Below are 13,672 nucleotides of genomic sequence, written 5' to 3'. Positions count from 1 at the left end.
GTGTCGGCCATGCTGGGAGGAGGTGCTCTTATTCTCCATGGACTTTACAGTGTCCCAGAACTTTTGGGAGTTTGTACTACAGGATGCAAATTTCTGTTTGAAAAAGCAGATGGCAGGGAGAGGTGAGGGAAGTGGTGATTGATTGAAGGGAGATATCTTGCAGCCTGCTGGCTCCACCCCCGAGGCTTATATGGACTTCCTGCCCCAACGATGTAAGCCTGTGGATCATTAAGTCATGGAGTGCTTGGGGATAAAAGAGGAAGTGGGCTGCACAAACAGAGGGAGGACTGAGGGAAATGTGTGAGAAGAGAGAATTATCTCTGTGATTACCCGTTGTGACCTGGACTGTCTGATTACCACCACTGTGTACCGACCTGAGTTTTAGGATAACCCCTGGAGAACAGAACGGACAACGACAATGGATTGTGGACTGAACTGGTTACTAAATTCCCCCCTTTCCCACAGTGTGTAAATCTCCCTAATAAATTCCCCATTTGTATTCTAGTTGTGCTTCGTGTACATGTTTGGTTATTGAACTTGGTGATGTGGAAACTCCACCCCCTTGAGCCTGCTACAATACATACATATACACACTTTCTTTTAAATATAACTTTATTATTTCACGCAAACCCTAACACATCTCCCCAATTGGAGTAAACTAATAAACAATAACACTTAGGCTTCTACCTTCAGTTTATACATACTACACACATTACAGGCATAATCTATTTTACAGTAGTTATATTTTGTTTTTAATCCTGGCCTTCCTCTATTTCTGATGTCCATCCAGTTTGATTTCTATTTGTAACTGTGCTATTTGACAACATTTCTGAACCTATATACATTTTACAGCCCCCGTATGTTTTACATTGGTTCTTGTTGTTTTCATGACTCTTCATTGAGGTAACACTGAAACATCAATCCATGTGAGAGTCAGTGCCACATTTTCATTGGAACCGAAAACAAAATGAAAAGTTGTCTCCCAAAGTGCTGTCTTTAGTTTATTACTTATCGTTAATGCAGTCTTTGGTGTGCTTATCAACGCATAAGCAGCTTTTCCCCCACTCCTATCACAAAAATAATTGGATTAAGCCACACAAGTGTTACTGTGCGTGAAGTTTGAAAAGTGTTCTCTCATTACTAAATGTGTAATGTGATAGGTATTTTAACATTTAAAAAATGTAACACACAAAGAAATGTATTGTCTTCTTCAAATTAAGTGGATGTTTACGCAATCTTTGTGAGAGGGAGAGAATCTGATATCATTGGTCCTCAACTCGCAGCTCAGACATTTAATTCAGCATAAATAGTTAGTCCTGACTTGTTCTGAAGGATTCGTTGCCATAAAAATTTACCTGGTTAAAAGGTGAGACACTTTTGTGGATCAGGTTATCCCGAGTTGAACTCAGTTGACCTAAGTTACGTCGGTAACTCCTCAAACCTGGTGCTCCCCAGTGTATTTGTGTGTCATCCCATCAGGTCATTAACGGGCTGAGCCACGCATCAGGTGACCGGGTCAATCAATAAAGCTCGCACTCTCTCTTCATTAGAGGCCTCCCGGCTAGGCAACCTGTCACTCCGCTGCTCTGTCTCTGGCTCAGAGCACCACAGACCACAACACCACCCAGGAAACACAAGGAGCACTGTCCTCTGTGTCCCAGAGCACCACAACACCACCCAGGAAACACAATGAGCACTGTCAACCTCTGTGTCTCAGAGCACCACAGACCACAACACCACCCAGGAAACACAAGGAGCACTGTCCTCTGTGTCCCAGAGCACCACAGACCACAACACCNCACCCAGGAAACACAAGGAGCACTGTCCTCTGTGTCCCAGAGCACCACAGACCACAACACCACCCAGGAAACACAAGGGGTGTGGAGCTCTCTCTCTCTCTCTCTCAGCAGCGGGAAGAAGAAACGAGGAGAGAAATAGAGGAAAAGCAGGAAGACTCATTCCACAATGTTGGTAAAAGAGACGTAAATGTGATGCTACCAAAAACAACATATTATATCACATCTGTCTGGTGGTGGAGAATAAGATATGTCAGGTGAATAAGATTCAGCTTTTGTAATGCAATCCATTAAAGATGTTGATTCAGACGTGGGGGTTAGGGACGCAGGGAACGGTGCATCAATCGCAGACAGTGTTAATGAATAACGTTCTGCCTTTGAAATAGTTTACAGGTCTTGGATACCATGATAGCCGTGCACTTCAGGCTGATGATATAAACTACTGAGCAGGCTGAATGAAGGGACATTTTACCTGCACCATTTCCATAGCAATACMCACTGAGTGCTTAGAGCGCGTTGAACTTTCATTAGGCATGGCATTACGTGATGTGAAGTGTTTTGCATCGTGGGTTAGGGTCGGGAGTATTTTCAGAAGATAGTGTAATACAGGTATAAGGAATAAACCTCTATGTGACGACTTTGGACATTTCATTGTTATCCTCTAATTTGGTGCCAAATTCAGATTCCAAATGTTTGCAATTGTTTGTTCATGTTGCTAGAGTTTTGAAGTACATTCCTACTGCTAGACATCAATTCATGTTAATTGATGAAATACCTGTTTAACCTGTCTTGGTTGCTAATTTTGAGTTGAGCATAGGCTGGATTGACATGTTGTCCCAGGGCTCTCAGCTGTGTGAGAAATTATTTACACTCAAAGTTATAGGTGCCCTGCCTAGTTTATAGGCGTGCTGCCTAGTTTAAAGGTGCTCTGCCTAGTTTTTCGGTGCTTTGCCTAGTTTATAGGTGCTCAGCCTAGTTTAACGTTGCTCTGCACCAGTAAATAAATACCACCTTCTGCACCAGTAAATAAATACCACATTCTGCACCAGTAAATACATTCCAATATATGTTTTTTTTATTGTACTTTTACCCCTTTCCTCCCCAATTGGTAGTTACTGTAGTTACAGGACTTGGGAGAGGCAAAGTTCAAGAGCCATGTGTCCTCCGAAACACGACCCGCCAATCTGCACTGCTTCTTGACACACTGCTCGCTTAACCAGGAAGCCAGCCGCACCAATATGTCAGAGGAAACACTGTCCAGCTGGCAACCAAAGTCAGCTTGCAGGCGCCCGGCCCGCCACAAGGAGTCACTAGAGCGTGATGGGACAAGGACATCCTTGTCCAAACCATCCTCTAACCCGGACGATGCTGGGCCATTTGTGCGCTGCCTCATGGGTCTCCACAGACTGGGATCGAACCCGGGTCTGTAGTGACGCCTCAAGCAATGCGATGCAGTGCCTTAGACCACTGCGCCACTTGGGACTCCTAAATACCACATTCTACACCAGTAAATAAATACCACTACTGCACCATTCTGTCTGACTCCTGATGCTTCGCACCCCCTGACAAAATGTCTAGGGTCCACCGTCTTACACTCTGTTACATGCAAAGTGTAAAAATAAATCTCAGCGACATTGTTTAGAAAACTATGGAGAAAAGACAAGCGCTTAACGTAATTGTGTTACATTCTAACCAAATAATGACTCTGAGTTGCTACCCCACAGATGCACAGGTAGTGAAGAGCTGATCTTTTACATTGAAGTAGGCCTATGTTTAAAGTTTATTGTCACGTGCCCAAGTACAGTTAAATGCCTTTCTTGCTCTTTCCCAACAATACAGTAATGAATATCAGTAGTAGCCTGTTATAAAGTCAAGTATAACAAGTAGAACATAAACACATGAGAAATAGAACTGCAACTACTGTAAGTACTGTAATTACATTTGATTTGAGTAGCCTGCCCTACAATAGAGGTACTGTAATTACATTTTATTTGAGTAGCCTGCCCTACAATAGAGGTACTGTAATTACATTTTATTTGAGTAGCCTGCCCTACAATGTTTTAGAATTCGGGCAGTTTCTCATATCTAGGTTCGGGGAGAAGTTGATATAAAACATTGTTGAATTCAAAACATTCTGCTGACAGGTCCACTACAATTTGCCATTGTTATCTCTTTCAGGAAACTGACAGTCATTTTCCAGATACAGAGTAGAATACTGCTAAAGATTAGAACATTTTGCCAACATAGTAAATAGACCAGTAGTGTATGTAAAATATTTGACAGTATGGGTAGGCCACAGTATCGCTGTGCGATAGGAGCGTGACATCATAGCCTATTTAATCTCAGAGCCTATACCAAGGCAGGATAGGAGCGTGACATCATAGCCTATTTAATCTCAGAGCCTATACCAAGGCAGGATAGCGTGATATCATAGACAAAACGCCCTTTACTAGTTGTGTAATTTGGAACTTTTGGCATTATTAGGCCACGACATGCAAAAGACAAATTGTTGTAAAATATTTAGTTTTTCAATAGATTGTTAGGTTTGTATGGTATAGGCTCTGAGATTAAATAGGCACCAATAAAGGTGAATGGAGACATTTTCCAGTCTGGGAGTGTTAATGCTTGTTCATGTGCGCAGTTTTACGACAGGTCTGGTTTATAATGGGAAACATGGGTATGTATGGTGTGTTTATAAATCTCAACAGTTTTGTAAGTGCAAAGACTTTTCAGAAATGTCGCAAGCAGAAATGTTTTGTATAATGTACGCAATGACTGTAAATGAGGCCCCTGGTTCATACCAGCAATACTGGCCCAGTGGGGATCCCTCCTTAGGAATTAGCACTTCCTTATATCTGACTGTTTGTGTGAGCTTCCTGCCTCCCTCTTGTCCCCCTCAACTGAGAATGTTCCGGCGTCCCCCAGCGATGAACTCTATCAATCACCCCACTTGGAAAAGGTTACTTGGCTTTGGCTACTGGCTAGGCACCGGTACTCCGTGCCCATGCCATGTGTAACAGATGTGAAATGGCTAGCTAGTTAGCGGTGGTGCGCGCTAATAGCCTTTCAATCGGTGACGTCACTTGCTCTGAGACCTTGAAGTAGTGGTTCCCCTTGCTTTTGTGGAGCGATGGGTAACGATGCTTCGTGGGTGACTGTTGTTGATGTGTGCAGAGGGTCCCTGGTTCGAGCCCGGGTATGGGCGAGGGGACGGACGTAAAGTTAAACTGTTACACCTACTTTCTATTTCTCTTTGGCTCTTGCTCTCTCTCTCTCTCTCTGGTAGTCAGACAGGGACCTCAGCTGTAATCTGTAATCACTGTGCTTTTAAAACCCCACTGGATGTGTGTCTCTGTGGTGCCACATGGTCCATTTCACAAGATGTTGTGGGAATACACTGCAGGCTCAGAGCAACAGATTTTTCTAAGTGGCTAGAGGATATTGTGTGTAATGTACCCATGAAATATGATAGCAACATTGCCTTTCAACACCCAGTAAAAGGAAAAATATTCTAAAGTTCTACCATCAACAACGTAATGACCGTAAAGTACATTGCTTCAACAAACAATTGTTTGTCATTTTATAAACCAACCATTAAACCGATAATTTTGCCAATGATGAATTATGTATGAAAAATCTTCCTACAGCTGGATAGACCTACAGCTCATATCTGAGGAAAATTAAAGTTGTGCTCTCTTAAAAGAACATTAGCTGAAGCTCCACTACTGGGATGACTGGCCTTGAGCTTCGTTGATTCCACAACTCCTTATCGTCTCTGCATCTGCTCCACTACATAAGATTAATAGGATAGAATAATTAATTACACAGCAAGCAAAGTATTTTCTAAAACCCTAAAGCCTGATGCGTATAAATGTTGCTCACACTTTCAATTGAGCAGAAGGAGAAACCGATGAGRAAAAAAACGAAGTAGTGGCCAGGGGCTGGTATGAGGAGGATGCATGGTCACGGTGTGAGAGACCAGTTGAAGAAAATAAAGACCTGAACAATTGAACCCTGGTCAGCAGTGATGGTAGTGTAATTCACACGTGTGAAAAACACAAACAAGTCCCACCATCCCAGAGCAAATCCTCTAAGGACAGCAATGACACCTTTACACTGAGAAATGTAATGCCAATAGTTTTTAATTCAATGCCAATAGTCTTTAATTCAATGCCAATAGTCTTTCTCATTCAGTGAAACTGATGAATCAAAAAGAGGGATGTTTTATGTTCTCTCTGGTGGCTGGGTGACATCAGGGAAGGGGTAATATTCGATCTCATTCAGCCACTTGTGAACGGCTGTGTTCCTTCTTATGGTCTCCACCGACTCCAGAGTCAACCTGTGGCTGGGTGCCCCCTGGTCCTTCCTTCCTGCAGCTCCAGGAGGATCTCCCTGCTTCAGCCCTGTCTGCCCTCCACTCCTACCCACTCTAGCAAGGCCCAGCGCTGCCCCGCACGTTGGTGGCCTCAGCTGCTTCTCAGCGACACTACATGTTTGGACCCTCTCGTGGAGCTTCTTGGTTTCGTTCCTGTTGTGGATCTCCCTCAGCTTCCTGTAGAAGACGCGGCAGCTGAAGCCCTTCATCCAGCTGAGGCCGATGTGGTTCTGCAGCGCGGCCAGGCTGGGATAGAGCAACAGGCACCCAGCGCACCGGTACTGGAGCTCCCCCTCTACCTGCTCCATGGTAGAGGCCATGCGCAGGAAGTTAAAGTCCAGGTGGCGTGGCTCGTATCTAGGCTCCACCGACTTGGACCGCTCCTTGGCTGAAGGCTGAGGTGCATGTGGTGGATATCCCTGTCCATAAGGGCCGGGTGGAGTGTGCTTCAGGGGGATGCAGGGAGGGTGAGTGGGGATGGACTGCGTCTGTCGTAAGTGCGGCTCTGCTGTCCTCAAAACTGTGAGGGAGGGTGGCCATCTCATTGAGGCTGGGAGAGAGAACAATAAATGAGGGGAATGTACATATGAAGAACCCTGATCTATGAATACATTGCGAGGTGAACACATATCAATGCTCCTGACTGGCCTTTACACTTTTCAGATTTCTATTCAGTATAGCATTTGAGAAGTAGACTAAACTGAAGAAAGCAGCCCATTGAGAACATCTAACATTACGAAGGAACTGGAAAACATCTAGCATTATGAAGGAACTGGAGAACATCTAGCATTATGGAGGAACTGGAGAACATCTAGCATTATGAAGGAACTGGAGAACATCTAGCATTATGAAGGAACTGGAGCAACTCTAGCATTATAAGAGGACGGGAAACCTCTAGCATTAGTGAAGGAACTGGAAGACTCTAGCATTATAAAGGAACTGGAGAACCTCTAGCATTGATGAAGGAACTGGAGCTCTAGATTGTGAAGAACTGGAGAACTCTAGCATTATGAAGGAACTGGAGAAATCTAGCATTATGAAGGAACTGGAGAAATCTAGCATTAATGAAGGAACGGAGAACATTTAGCATTGTGAAGGAATGGAGAACATCTGTCATTTAAGGAACTGGAGAACATCTAGCATTGTGAAGGAACTGGAGAACATCTAGCATTATGAAGGAACTGGAGAACATCTAGCATTGTGAAGGAACTGGAGAACATCTAGCTTTGGAAGGAACTGGAGAACATCTAGCATTACGAAGGAGAAACATTAGCATGAAGGAAGGAGAACATCTAGCATTACGAAGGAAACGGAGAACATCTGATTACGAAGGAACGGAGACATTAGCATTACGAGAACGGGAGAACTCTAGCATTACGAAGGAACTGGAGAACATTAGCATTATGAGGCACTGAGAATCATTATGAAGGAACTGGAGAACATCTAGCATTATGAAGGAATGAGACATTAGAATGAGAATGGAGATCTTAGCATTATGAAGGAACTGGAGAACACTCTAGCATTACGAAGGAACTGGAGAACATCTAGCTATTATGAAGGAACTGGAGAACATCTAGCATTGTGAAGGAACTGGAGAACCTCTAGCATTATGAAGGAACTGGAGAACATCTAGCATTATGAAGGAACAGGAGAACATCTAGCATTGTGAAGGAATGGAGAATCTAGATTGTGAAGGAACTGAGACATCTAGCATTGTGAAGGAACTGGAGAACCTCTAGCATTAAGAAGGAACTGGAGAATCTACATTATGAAGGAGGAGAACATCTAGCATTATGAAGGAACTGGAGAACATCTAGCATTGTGAGGAACTGGAGAACATTCTAGCATTTGAAGGAACTGGAGAACATGCTCGCTTTTATGAGGAACTGGAGAACATTAGCATTGTGAAGGAATGAGAGACATCTAGCATTGTGAAGGAAAGGAGAACATCTAGCATTAGAAGGAACAGGAGAACATCTAGCATTGAAGGAACGGAGAACTCTAGCATAGCAAGGACCGAGAAAATCTAGCATTAGAAGGAACGGAGGAACATCTAGCATTACGAAGGAACCGGAGAACATCTAGCATTATGAAGGAACAGGAGAACATCTAATTAGAAGGAATGGAGAACATTCCATTATGAAGGAACGGAGAACATCTATCATTATGAAGGAACTGGAGAATCTAGCATTATGAAGGAACTGGAAGAACATTAGCATTATGAAGAACTGGAAACTCTAGCATATGAAGGAACTTGGAGAAACTCTAGCATTACGAAGGAAACTGGAAGAATCTAGCATTACGAGGAACTGGAGAACATCTAGCATTACGAAGGAACTGGAGAACTCTAGCATTAGAAGGAACTGGAGACCTCTAGCATTATGAAGGCACTGGAGAACCATCTAGCATTATGAAGGAACTGGAGAACATCTAGCATTATGAAGGAAAGGAGAACTCTACATTATGAAGGACTGGAGAACATCTAGCATTGAAGGAACTGGAGAACATTAGATGTGAAGGAACTGGAGACATCTAGCATTAGAAGGAACTGGAGAACATCTAATATAGAGAACTGGAGAACATTAGCATTATGAAGGAACTGGAGAACATCTAAGCTATTAGTGAACGGAACTGGAGACATCTAATATAGAGAAGGAACAGGAAAAGTGCTCTAACCTCGCTAGATGAAAACTACAGAAGAGTTTTGTCCATTTTGGTGTGTCGGAGGAGGCTGCAAAATTCACAAACTAGAGCATTTTGTGATAAAAACATGTTTTTTCTTAAAACATAATTTCACATTGAATGTTTACCACATGGAAATGGATTACTGGACTTATTTCTATATTTTTTTTCTGTTTTATATTCTTGTCTTGCATGCTCACATTTCTCAGAGGTGTGAATTCAATCCTAAGGCACTGCATGTAATGTTAATGGAGTAATCACATTTGAGCGTCTCCCTATTTTTAGCCAACACATTTGAATAAATGTAAATCTCCTACACAGGCTTGTCATTATGTGTCATCTGCATTGGCTCTGCCATGTCCATTGACTTTGGGGTGAAAAGAGTCATAGACTCCAGACTTTGTGTTCTGATGGTTCCCCTCTCTCCATCACCATGGAAATGCTTCTCAGATGAAATACCAGTGGATGATGGCATAAACTACAAGCAGTGCTTTCTACATGGAAGACATGAATGCAAGGAGACTTGAACCTTTGTGAATGAAATCCTATTTTCATCTCTAAATKACAAAATAGAGTTTTCACAGTATTATATTAAAGGTCCAATGCAGGTTGTTTAATCTCAATATCAAATWATTTCTGGGTAACAATTAAGTGCTGTGGTTGTTTTACATTAAAATGGTAAAAAATATATTAAAAAAAAAGCTTCTTAGCAAAAGGGCAAATTCTTAAGCAAGAATTTTGCTAGGATTGTCTGGGAGTGGTCTGAGTGGGCATGGGGGAAAACTGAAAAATTGATTTTATTGGTAGAGAAGTTAWGAACTGTCTTTCTTATTGATTTACTAACTAATTGATTTTCAGGCAGTCTTTTCAAACAGCTCTTACACTAAAAGGGCATTATCATAATATTCACAATTTCACAGTATTATTCCAACTTCAGTGTGGAAATAKATATAAAACACAGGGAAATCAAATTTGACTGCACTGGGCCTTTAAGATCATTTCAGATATCCTAAACTCTGAGTAAAACAYATTCAAAAGGGAAGTAGGAACTTATATTATGTTGATGTATTCATTCATTTATTTAACACACTTAGTTTCAAACACCTAGACAACACAGCAACAATAATACAGTACACACATTCTCCAATCAACTCATTAAAAACTGCCTCAGTGAAGCAATGATGTCACTTCTGTCTTCTGCAGCCACATGTGGATCATGTCTGCCTTCTTGTCCCTTGTCCCAGGACCCTTCCTCCCGTCAACATCGGTCGGATGGTGGGCCAGGGCYAGCGAGGCCGACCCGAGGCAAATGATGGAGGAGCTAGAGTGCTTAGGGTCGATATCCAGGGCCTGGGCCTCCTTGCTCTGGCAACTCATCATGACCATGGGGCTGCGGTCCTGCATTTTCTTCAGCTTCCTGTAGAACACCCTACAGCTGAAGCCCTCGCTCCAGCCCTGGTCGATATGACCCAGCAGGGTCCCCAGGTGGTCGTAGTACCTCAGGCAGCCTGAGCACCTGTACTTACTCTCCCCGCAGACTAATTCTGCAGCCGTAACTGTATGTATAAAGAGAGGATCCACCTCGCCGCACAGTGACCTCTGGGAGTCGGAGCGGTGGTGGTAGTACATGGTCTGCGGCGGCTGGGGGTGAGGGTCGGCGCCGGTCAAACTGTTGGACCCTGCCAGGGTTTGAGTGTCCAGGTTGAGGGAGTAGCTGTGGACCATGGTGTCTTGGTGGAGGTGTTGGTCAGAGGGCCTACTGGCGGGGTGCTGGTCGCTGCCCAGGTTGGTGGTGCCGAGCCTAGAGAGGTCTGAGAGACTGGGGTTGAGTCTGGAGGGAGTTGTCTCTATGGCCTTTGACTGCACCTGTACCTGACTCTCACAACCTGTACAGACAGCAGGCAGTTTACAATTCCAAGGCTTCATTAGTGGTCTAAAATTGAATCAATGAAAGAAAAATCTAGTCTGCATTGCATTTTAAAAGTCAGTCTACATGGAAACAGTTGGAGTGTTTTCAGAGGTAGAAATGAGTGTGGAAAAGTCACTAATTTCTCCCACAGCTAGAGGTGGAAATGGGTTTGACGCAGTACAGGTCACTAAAGGTCATGACCTTCATCAAGCAGCAACATCTAAATGGATAAATCTATTGAGTCTATCTGTACTTTTACCAAGAGTGATCACCAGATTCCCCTTCAGAAATGTCCATGTCATTGTCATCTCGCCCTGATAAACACTTTTATATGTCGACATCACATTATAACATGACTAGTGTCATAAGGGCAGCAATCTGAAACCATTAAAGAGTAACATACCAGATGATTCCTCTATAATATTTGTATTTTTGTTCTTAGTCCTCCTCAGAGCGTCCACACTCATGACCTTTAGTGCATCCTGCCTACACTGTTTCAACAGCTACTTTGAGTAGATAACTGTTCATTAATAAATTATATGAAAAGTGCTATAGAAATGTAATAAATTATTATAACACTTGAGCAATCATGTGCATCATCATCATAGGCCAGAACAGTGATGTCACAAAGGGAACTGAATCTGAACATTTCACTGTGATTAACATTTAATAACATGAACTAAAATGAGAATAATATTGAGTGCTATATTGTTCCTTAACAAGAGATGATTTTATCAGAAGTATCAGAACAAGCATTCCTTTTCCAGATAAATGTTTATAATGTTCATTCCTCTAGCATAACAATTTGATAAAATATGTAGGCTACATATTTTGTGGATAACAGTGCCAGCATAATCATTTACCTCTCTCTGCAGTCCTAGTGTTATCAGTAAGATCCTCTGTGGTATCATTCTTTGGCGAGCCAAGCTTCCTATGGTGTCCCTTCGTGTGATACCTGGATATATCCAACTCTAGTCAGACAGAGAAGGATGTAAAGACATATTACTGAAACACTCAGTGGCCATGATAAAAAGCAAAAAATATAATTTGAAGTGTAACACATTTAAATAAGCAAAGCTACATCAGAACAGAGAACAAAATAATAAAAAAATGTATATTGAGAGGTGGGAGAGTATTGCTGCAATTGAGAGCATGGTGCATGTGTATTCAGGGCCAAATAAGCCAACATGAGCTCAGATTGTTCACTGTACAAATAAATGTTTGCACATACAAAAGATCCCACTCAACTATCAGATTAATTACTTAGCTGTAAATGTACCTTCAATCTTCTTCACAACAAAGTCCATTGAATTTTCCCCGTTGTGTACAGTTCTGTTATGAGCTCTTGAAGTACTAAAATGTTGCATGCTTCAAATACTTTGTTTCCTTGTTCCCCGGGAAACCAGAATTCTATGAGATCAGAGGGTTCCATTCAGAGAAGAGTTGCAAATTATCTAAAAATGTCAGTAGGCTCAAGCATTTCTGTCCTATGAATGTACTTACTTGATTGATCAAAGATGATCACGTACATATGTGTTCACTTTCTTAGTTCCAAATACAGGTGGTAATTAGATCCAAGTCAACCCACTTTTCCTTTACATTCACCAAAACATAATCTAAACAAGAGCTTCAAGGCTCCTGAGCACTACCTCAATATGCAGGTCTTACATAATCAATGCATCGTCTGGCAAGCCTCCTGAATTGAAGGTGTTTCACCTAATGCATTCAGCTATAGCAGCCGCTCACTGTGCCACTGGGCTCAATGGGTATTGGGGTTTATGTAAACCACTGACTTCCACTGAGAAGAGAAATAGACTATGTGTAGGCGATGTCACACACTCAAGCCTCCTATGGTTTCTCCCTCCCCTGACAACCAAAGAGCCTTAGCTTCTCAAAGGAGTTGTACTGTAGGAAGTGTGATGTACATGACCAATGGACATATGCATGGGATGTGGGTTAATGTGGAAGGCTTGCAGCCTCAATGTACACTTTTCATGTTACTACACTGAACATAAATATAAACGCAACCATTTCAAAGATTTTACTGAGTTACAGTTCATATAAGGAAATCAGTCAATTGAAATAAATTCATTTGGCCCAAATCTATGGATTTATTTTCTATTTTATTTAACTCGGCAAGTCAGTTAAGACAAATTCTTATTCGCAATGACGGCCTACACAGGCCAAACCTGGACACTGCTGGGCCAATTGTGTACCGCCCTATGGGACTCCCAATCACGGCTGGTCGTGAGAGCCTGGATTCGAACCAGGGTGTCTGTAGTGACACCTCTAGCACTGAGATGCAGTTCCTTAGACCGCTGCACCACTCGGGAGCTCCAGTCACATGACTGGAAATACAGATATGCATCTGTTGGTCAGATACTTACAAAAAAAAGGCTTGGATCATAAAACCAGTCAGTATCTGAAGTGACCACCATTTGCCTCAAGCAGCGCGACACATCTCCTTTGCATACAGTTGATAACGCTGTTGATTGTGGTCTGTGAAATGTTGTCCCACTGCTCTTCAATGGCTGTACGAAGTTGCTAGATATTGTCGGGAACTGTCGGGAACTGTCGTACACGTCGATCCAGAGCATCCCAAACGTGCTCAATGGGTGACACGTCTGGTTAGTATGCAGACCATGGAAGAACTGGGACATTTTCTGCTTCCAGGAATTGTGAACAGATCCTTGCGACATGGGGCTGTGAATTATAATGCTGAAACATCAGGTGATGACGGCGGATGAATGGCACGACAATGGGCCTTAAGATCTCGTCACGGTATCTCTGTGCATTCAAATTGCCATCGATAAAATGCAATTGTGTTCGTTGTCCGTAGCTTATACCTGCCCATACCATAACCCCACCTCCACCATGGGGCACTCTGTTCACAACGTTGACATCAACAAA

The 13,672-nt window shown here is 42.7% G+C and overlaps 1 protein-coding gene across 1 annotated transcript; it reads right to left on the bottom strand.

The window, feature by feature from the left end:
• Positions 1-9,946: 9,946 nt before the first annotated feature.
• Positions 9,947-12,699, bottom strand: LOC111956182 (uncharacterized). The gene is made up of 2 exons (XM_023976631.2): positions 11,626-12,699; positions 9,947-10,739 (listed from the first exon to the last, which is right to left on the bottom strand). The coding sequence occupies exon 2, from the start codon at positions 10,576-10,578 to the stop codon at positions 10,021-10,023; it is 558 nt and encodes a 185-aa protein (XP_023832399.1). The 5' UTR covers positions 10,579-10,739; positions 11,626-12,699; the 3' UTR covers positions 9,947-10,020.
• Between the last annotated feature and the right edge of the window lie 973 nt (positions 12,700-13,672).

The sequence above is a fragment of the Salvelinus sp. IW2-2015 genome, linkage group LG31 (assembly GCF_002910315.2).
Source record: "Salvelinus sp. IW2-2015 linkage group LG31, ASM291031v2, whole genome shotgun sequence".
NCBI classification, from domain to species: domain Eukaryota; kingdom Metazoa; phylum Chordata; class Actinopteri; order Salmoniformes; family Salmonidae; genus Salvelinus; species Salvelinus sp. IW2-2015.
This window is presented reverse-complemented; position numbering and strand designations above follow the sequence as displayed.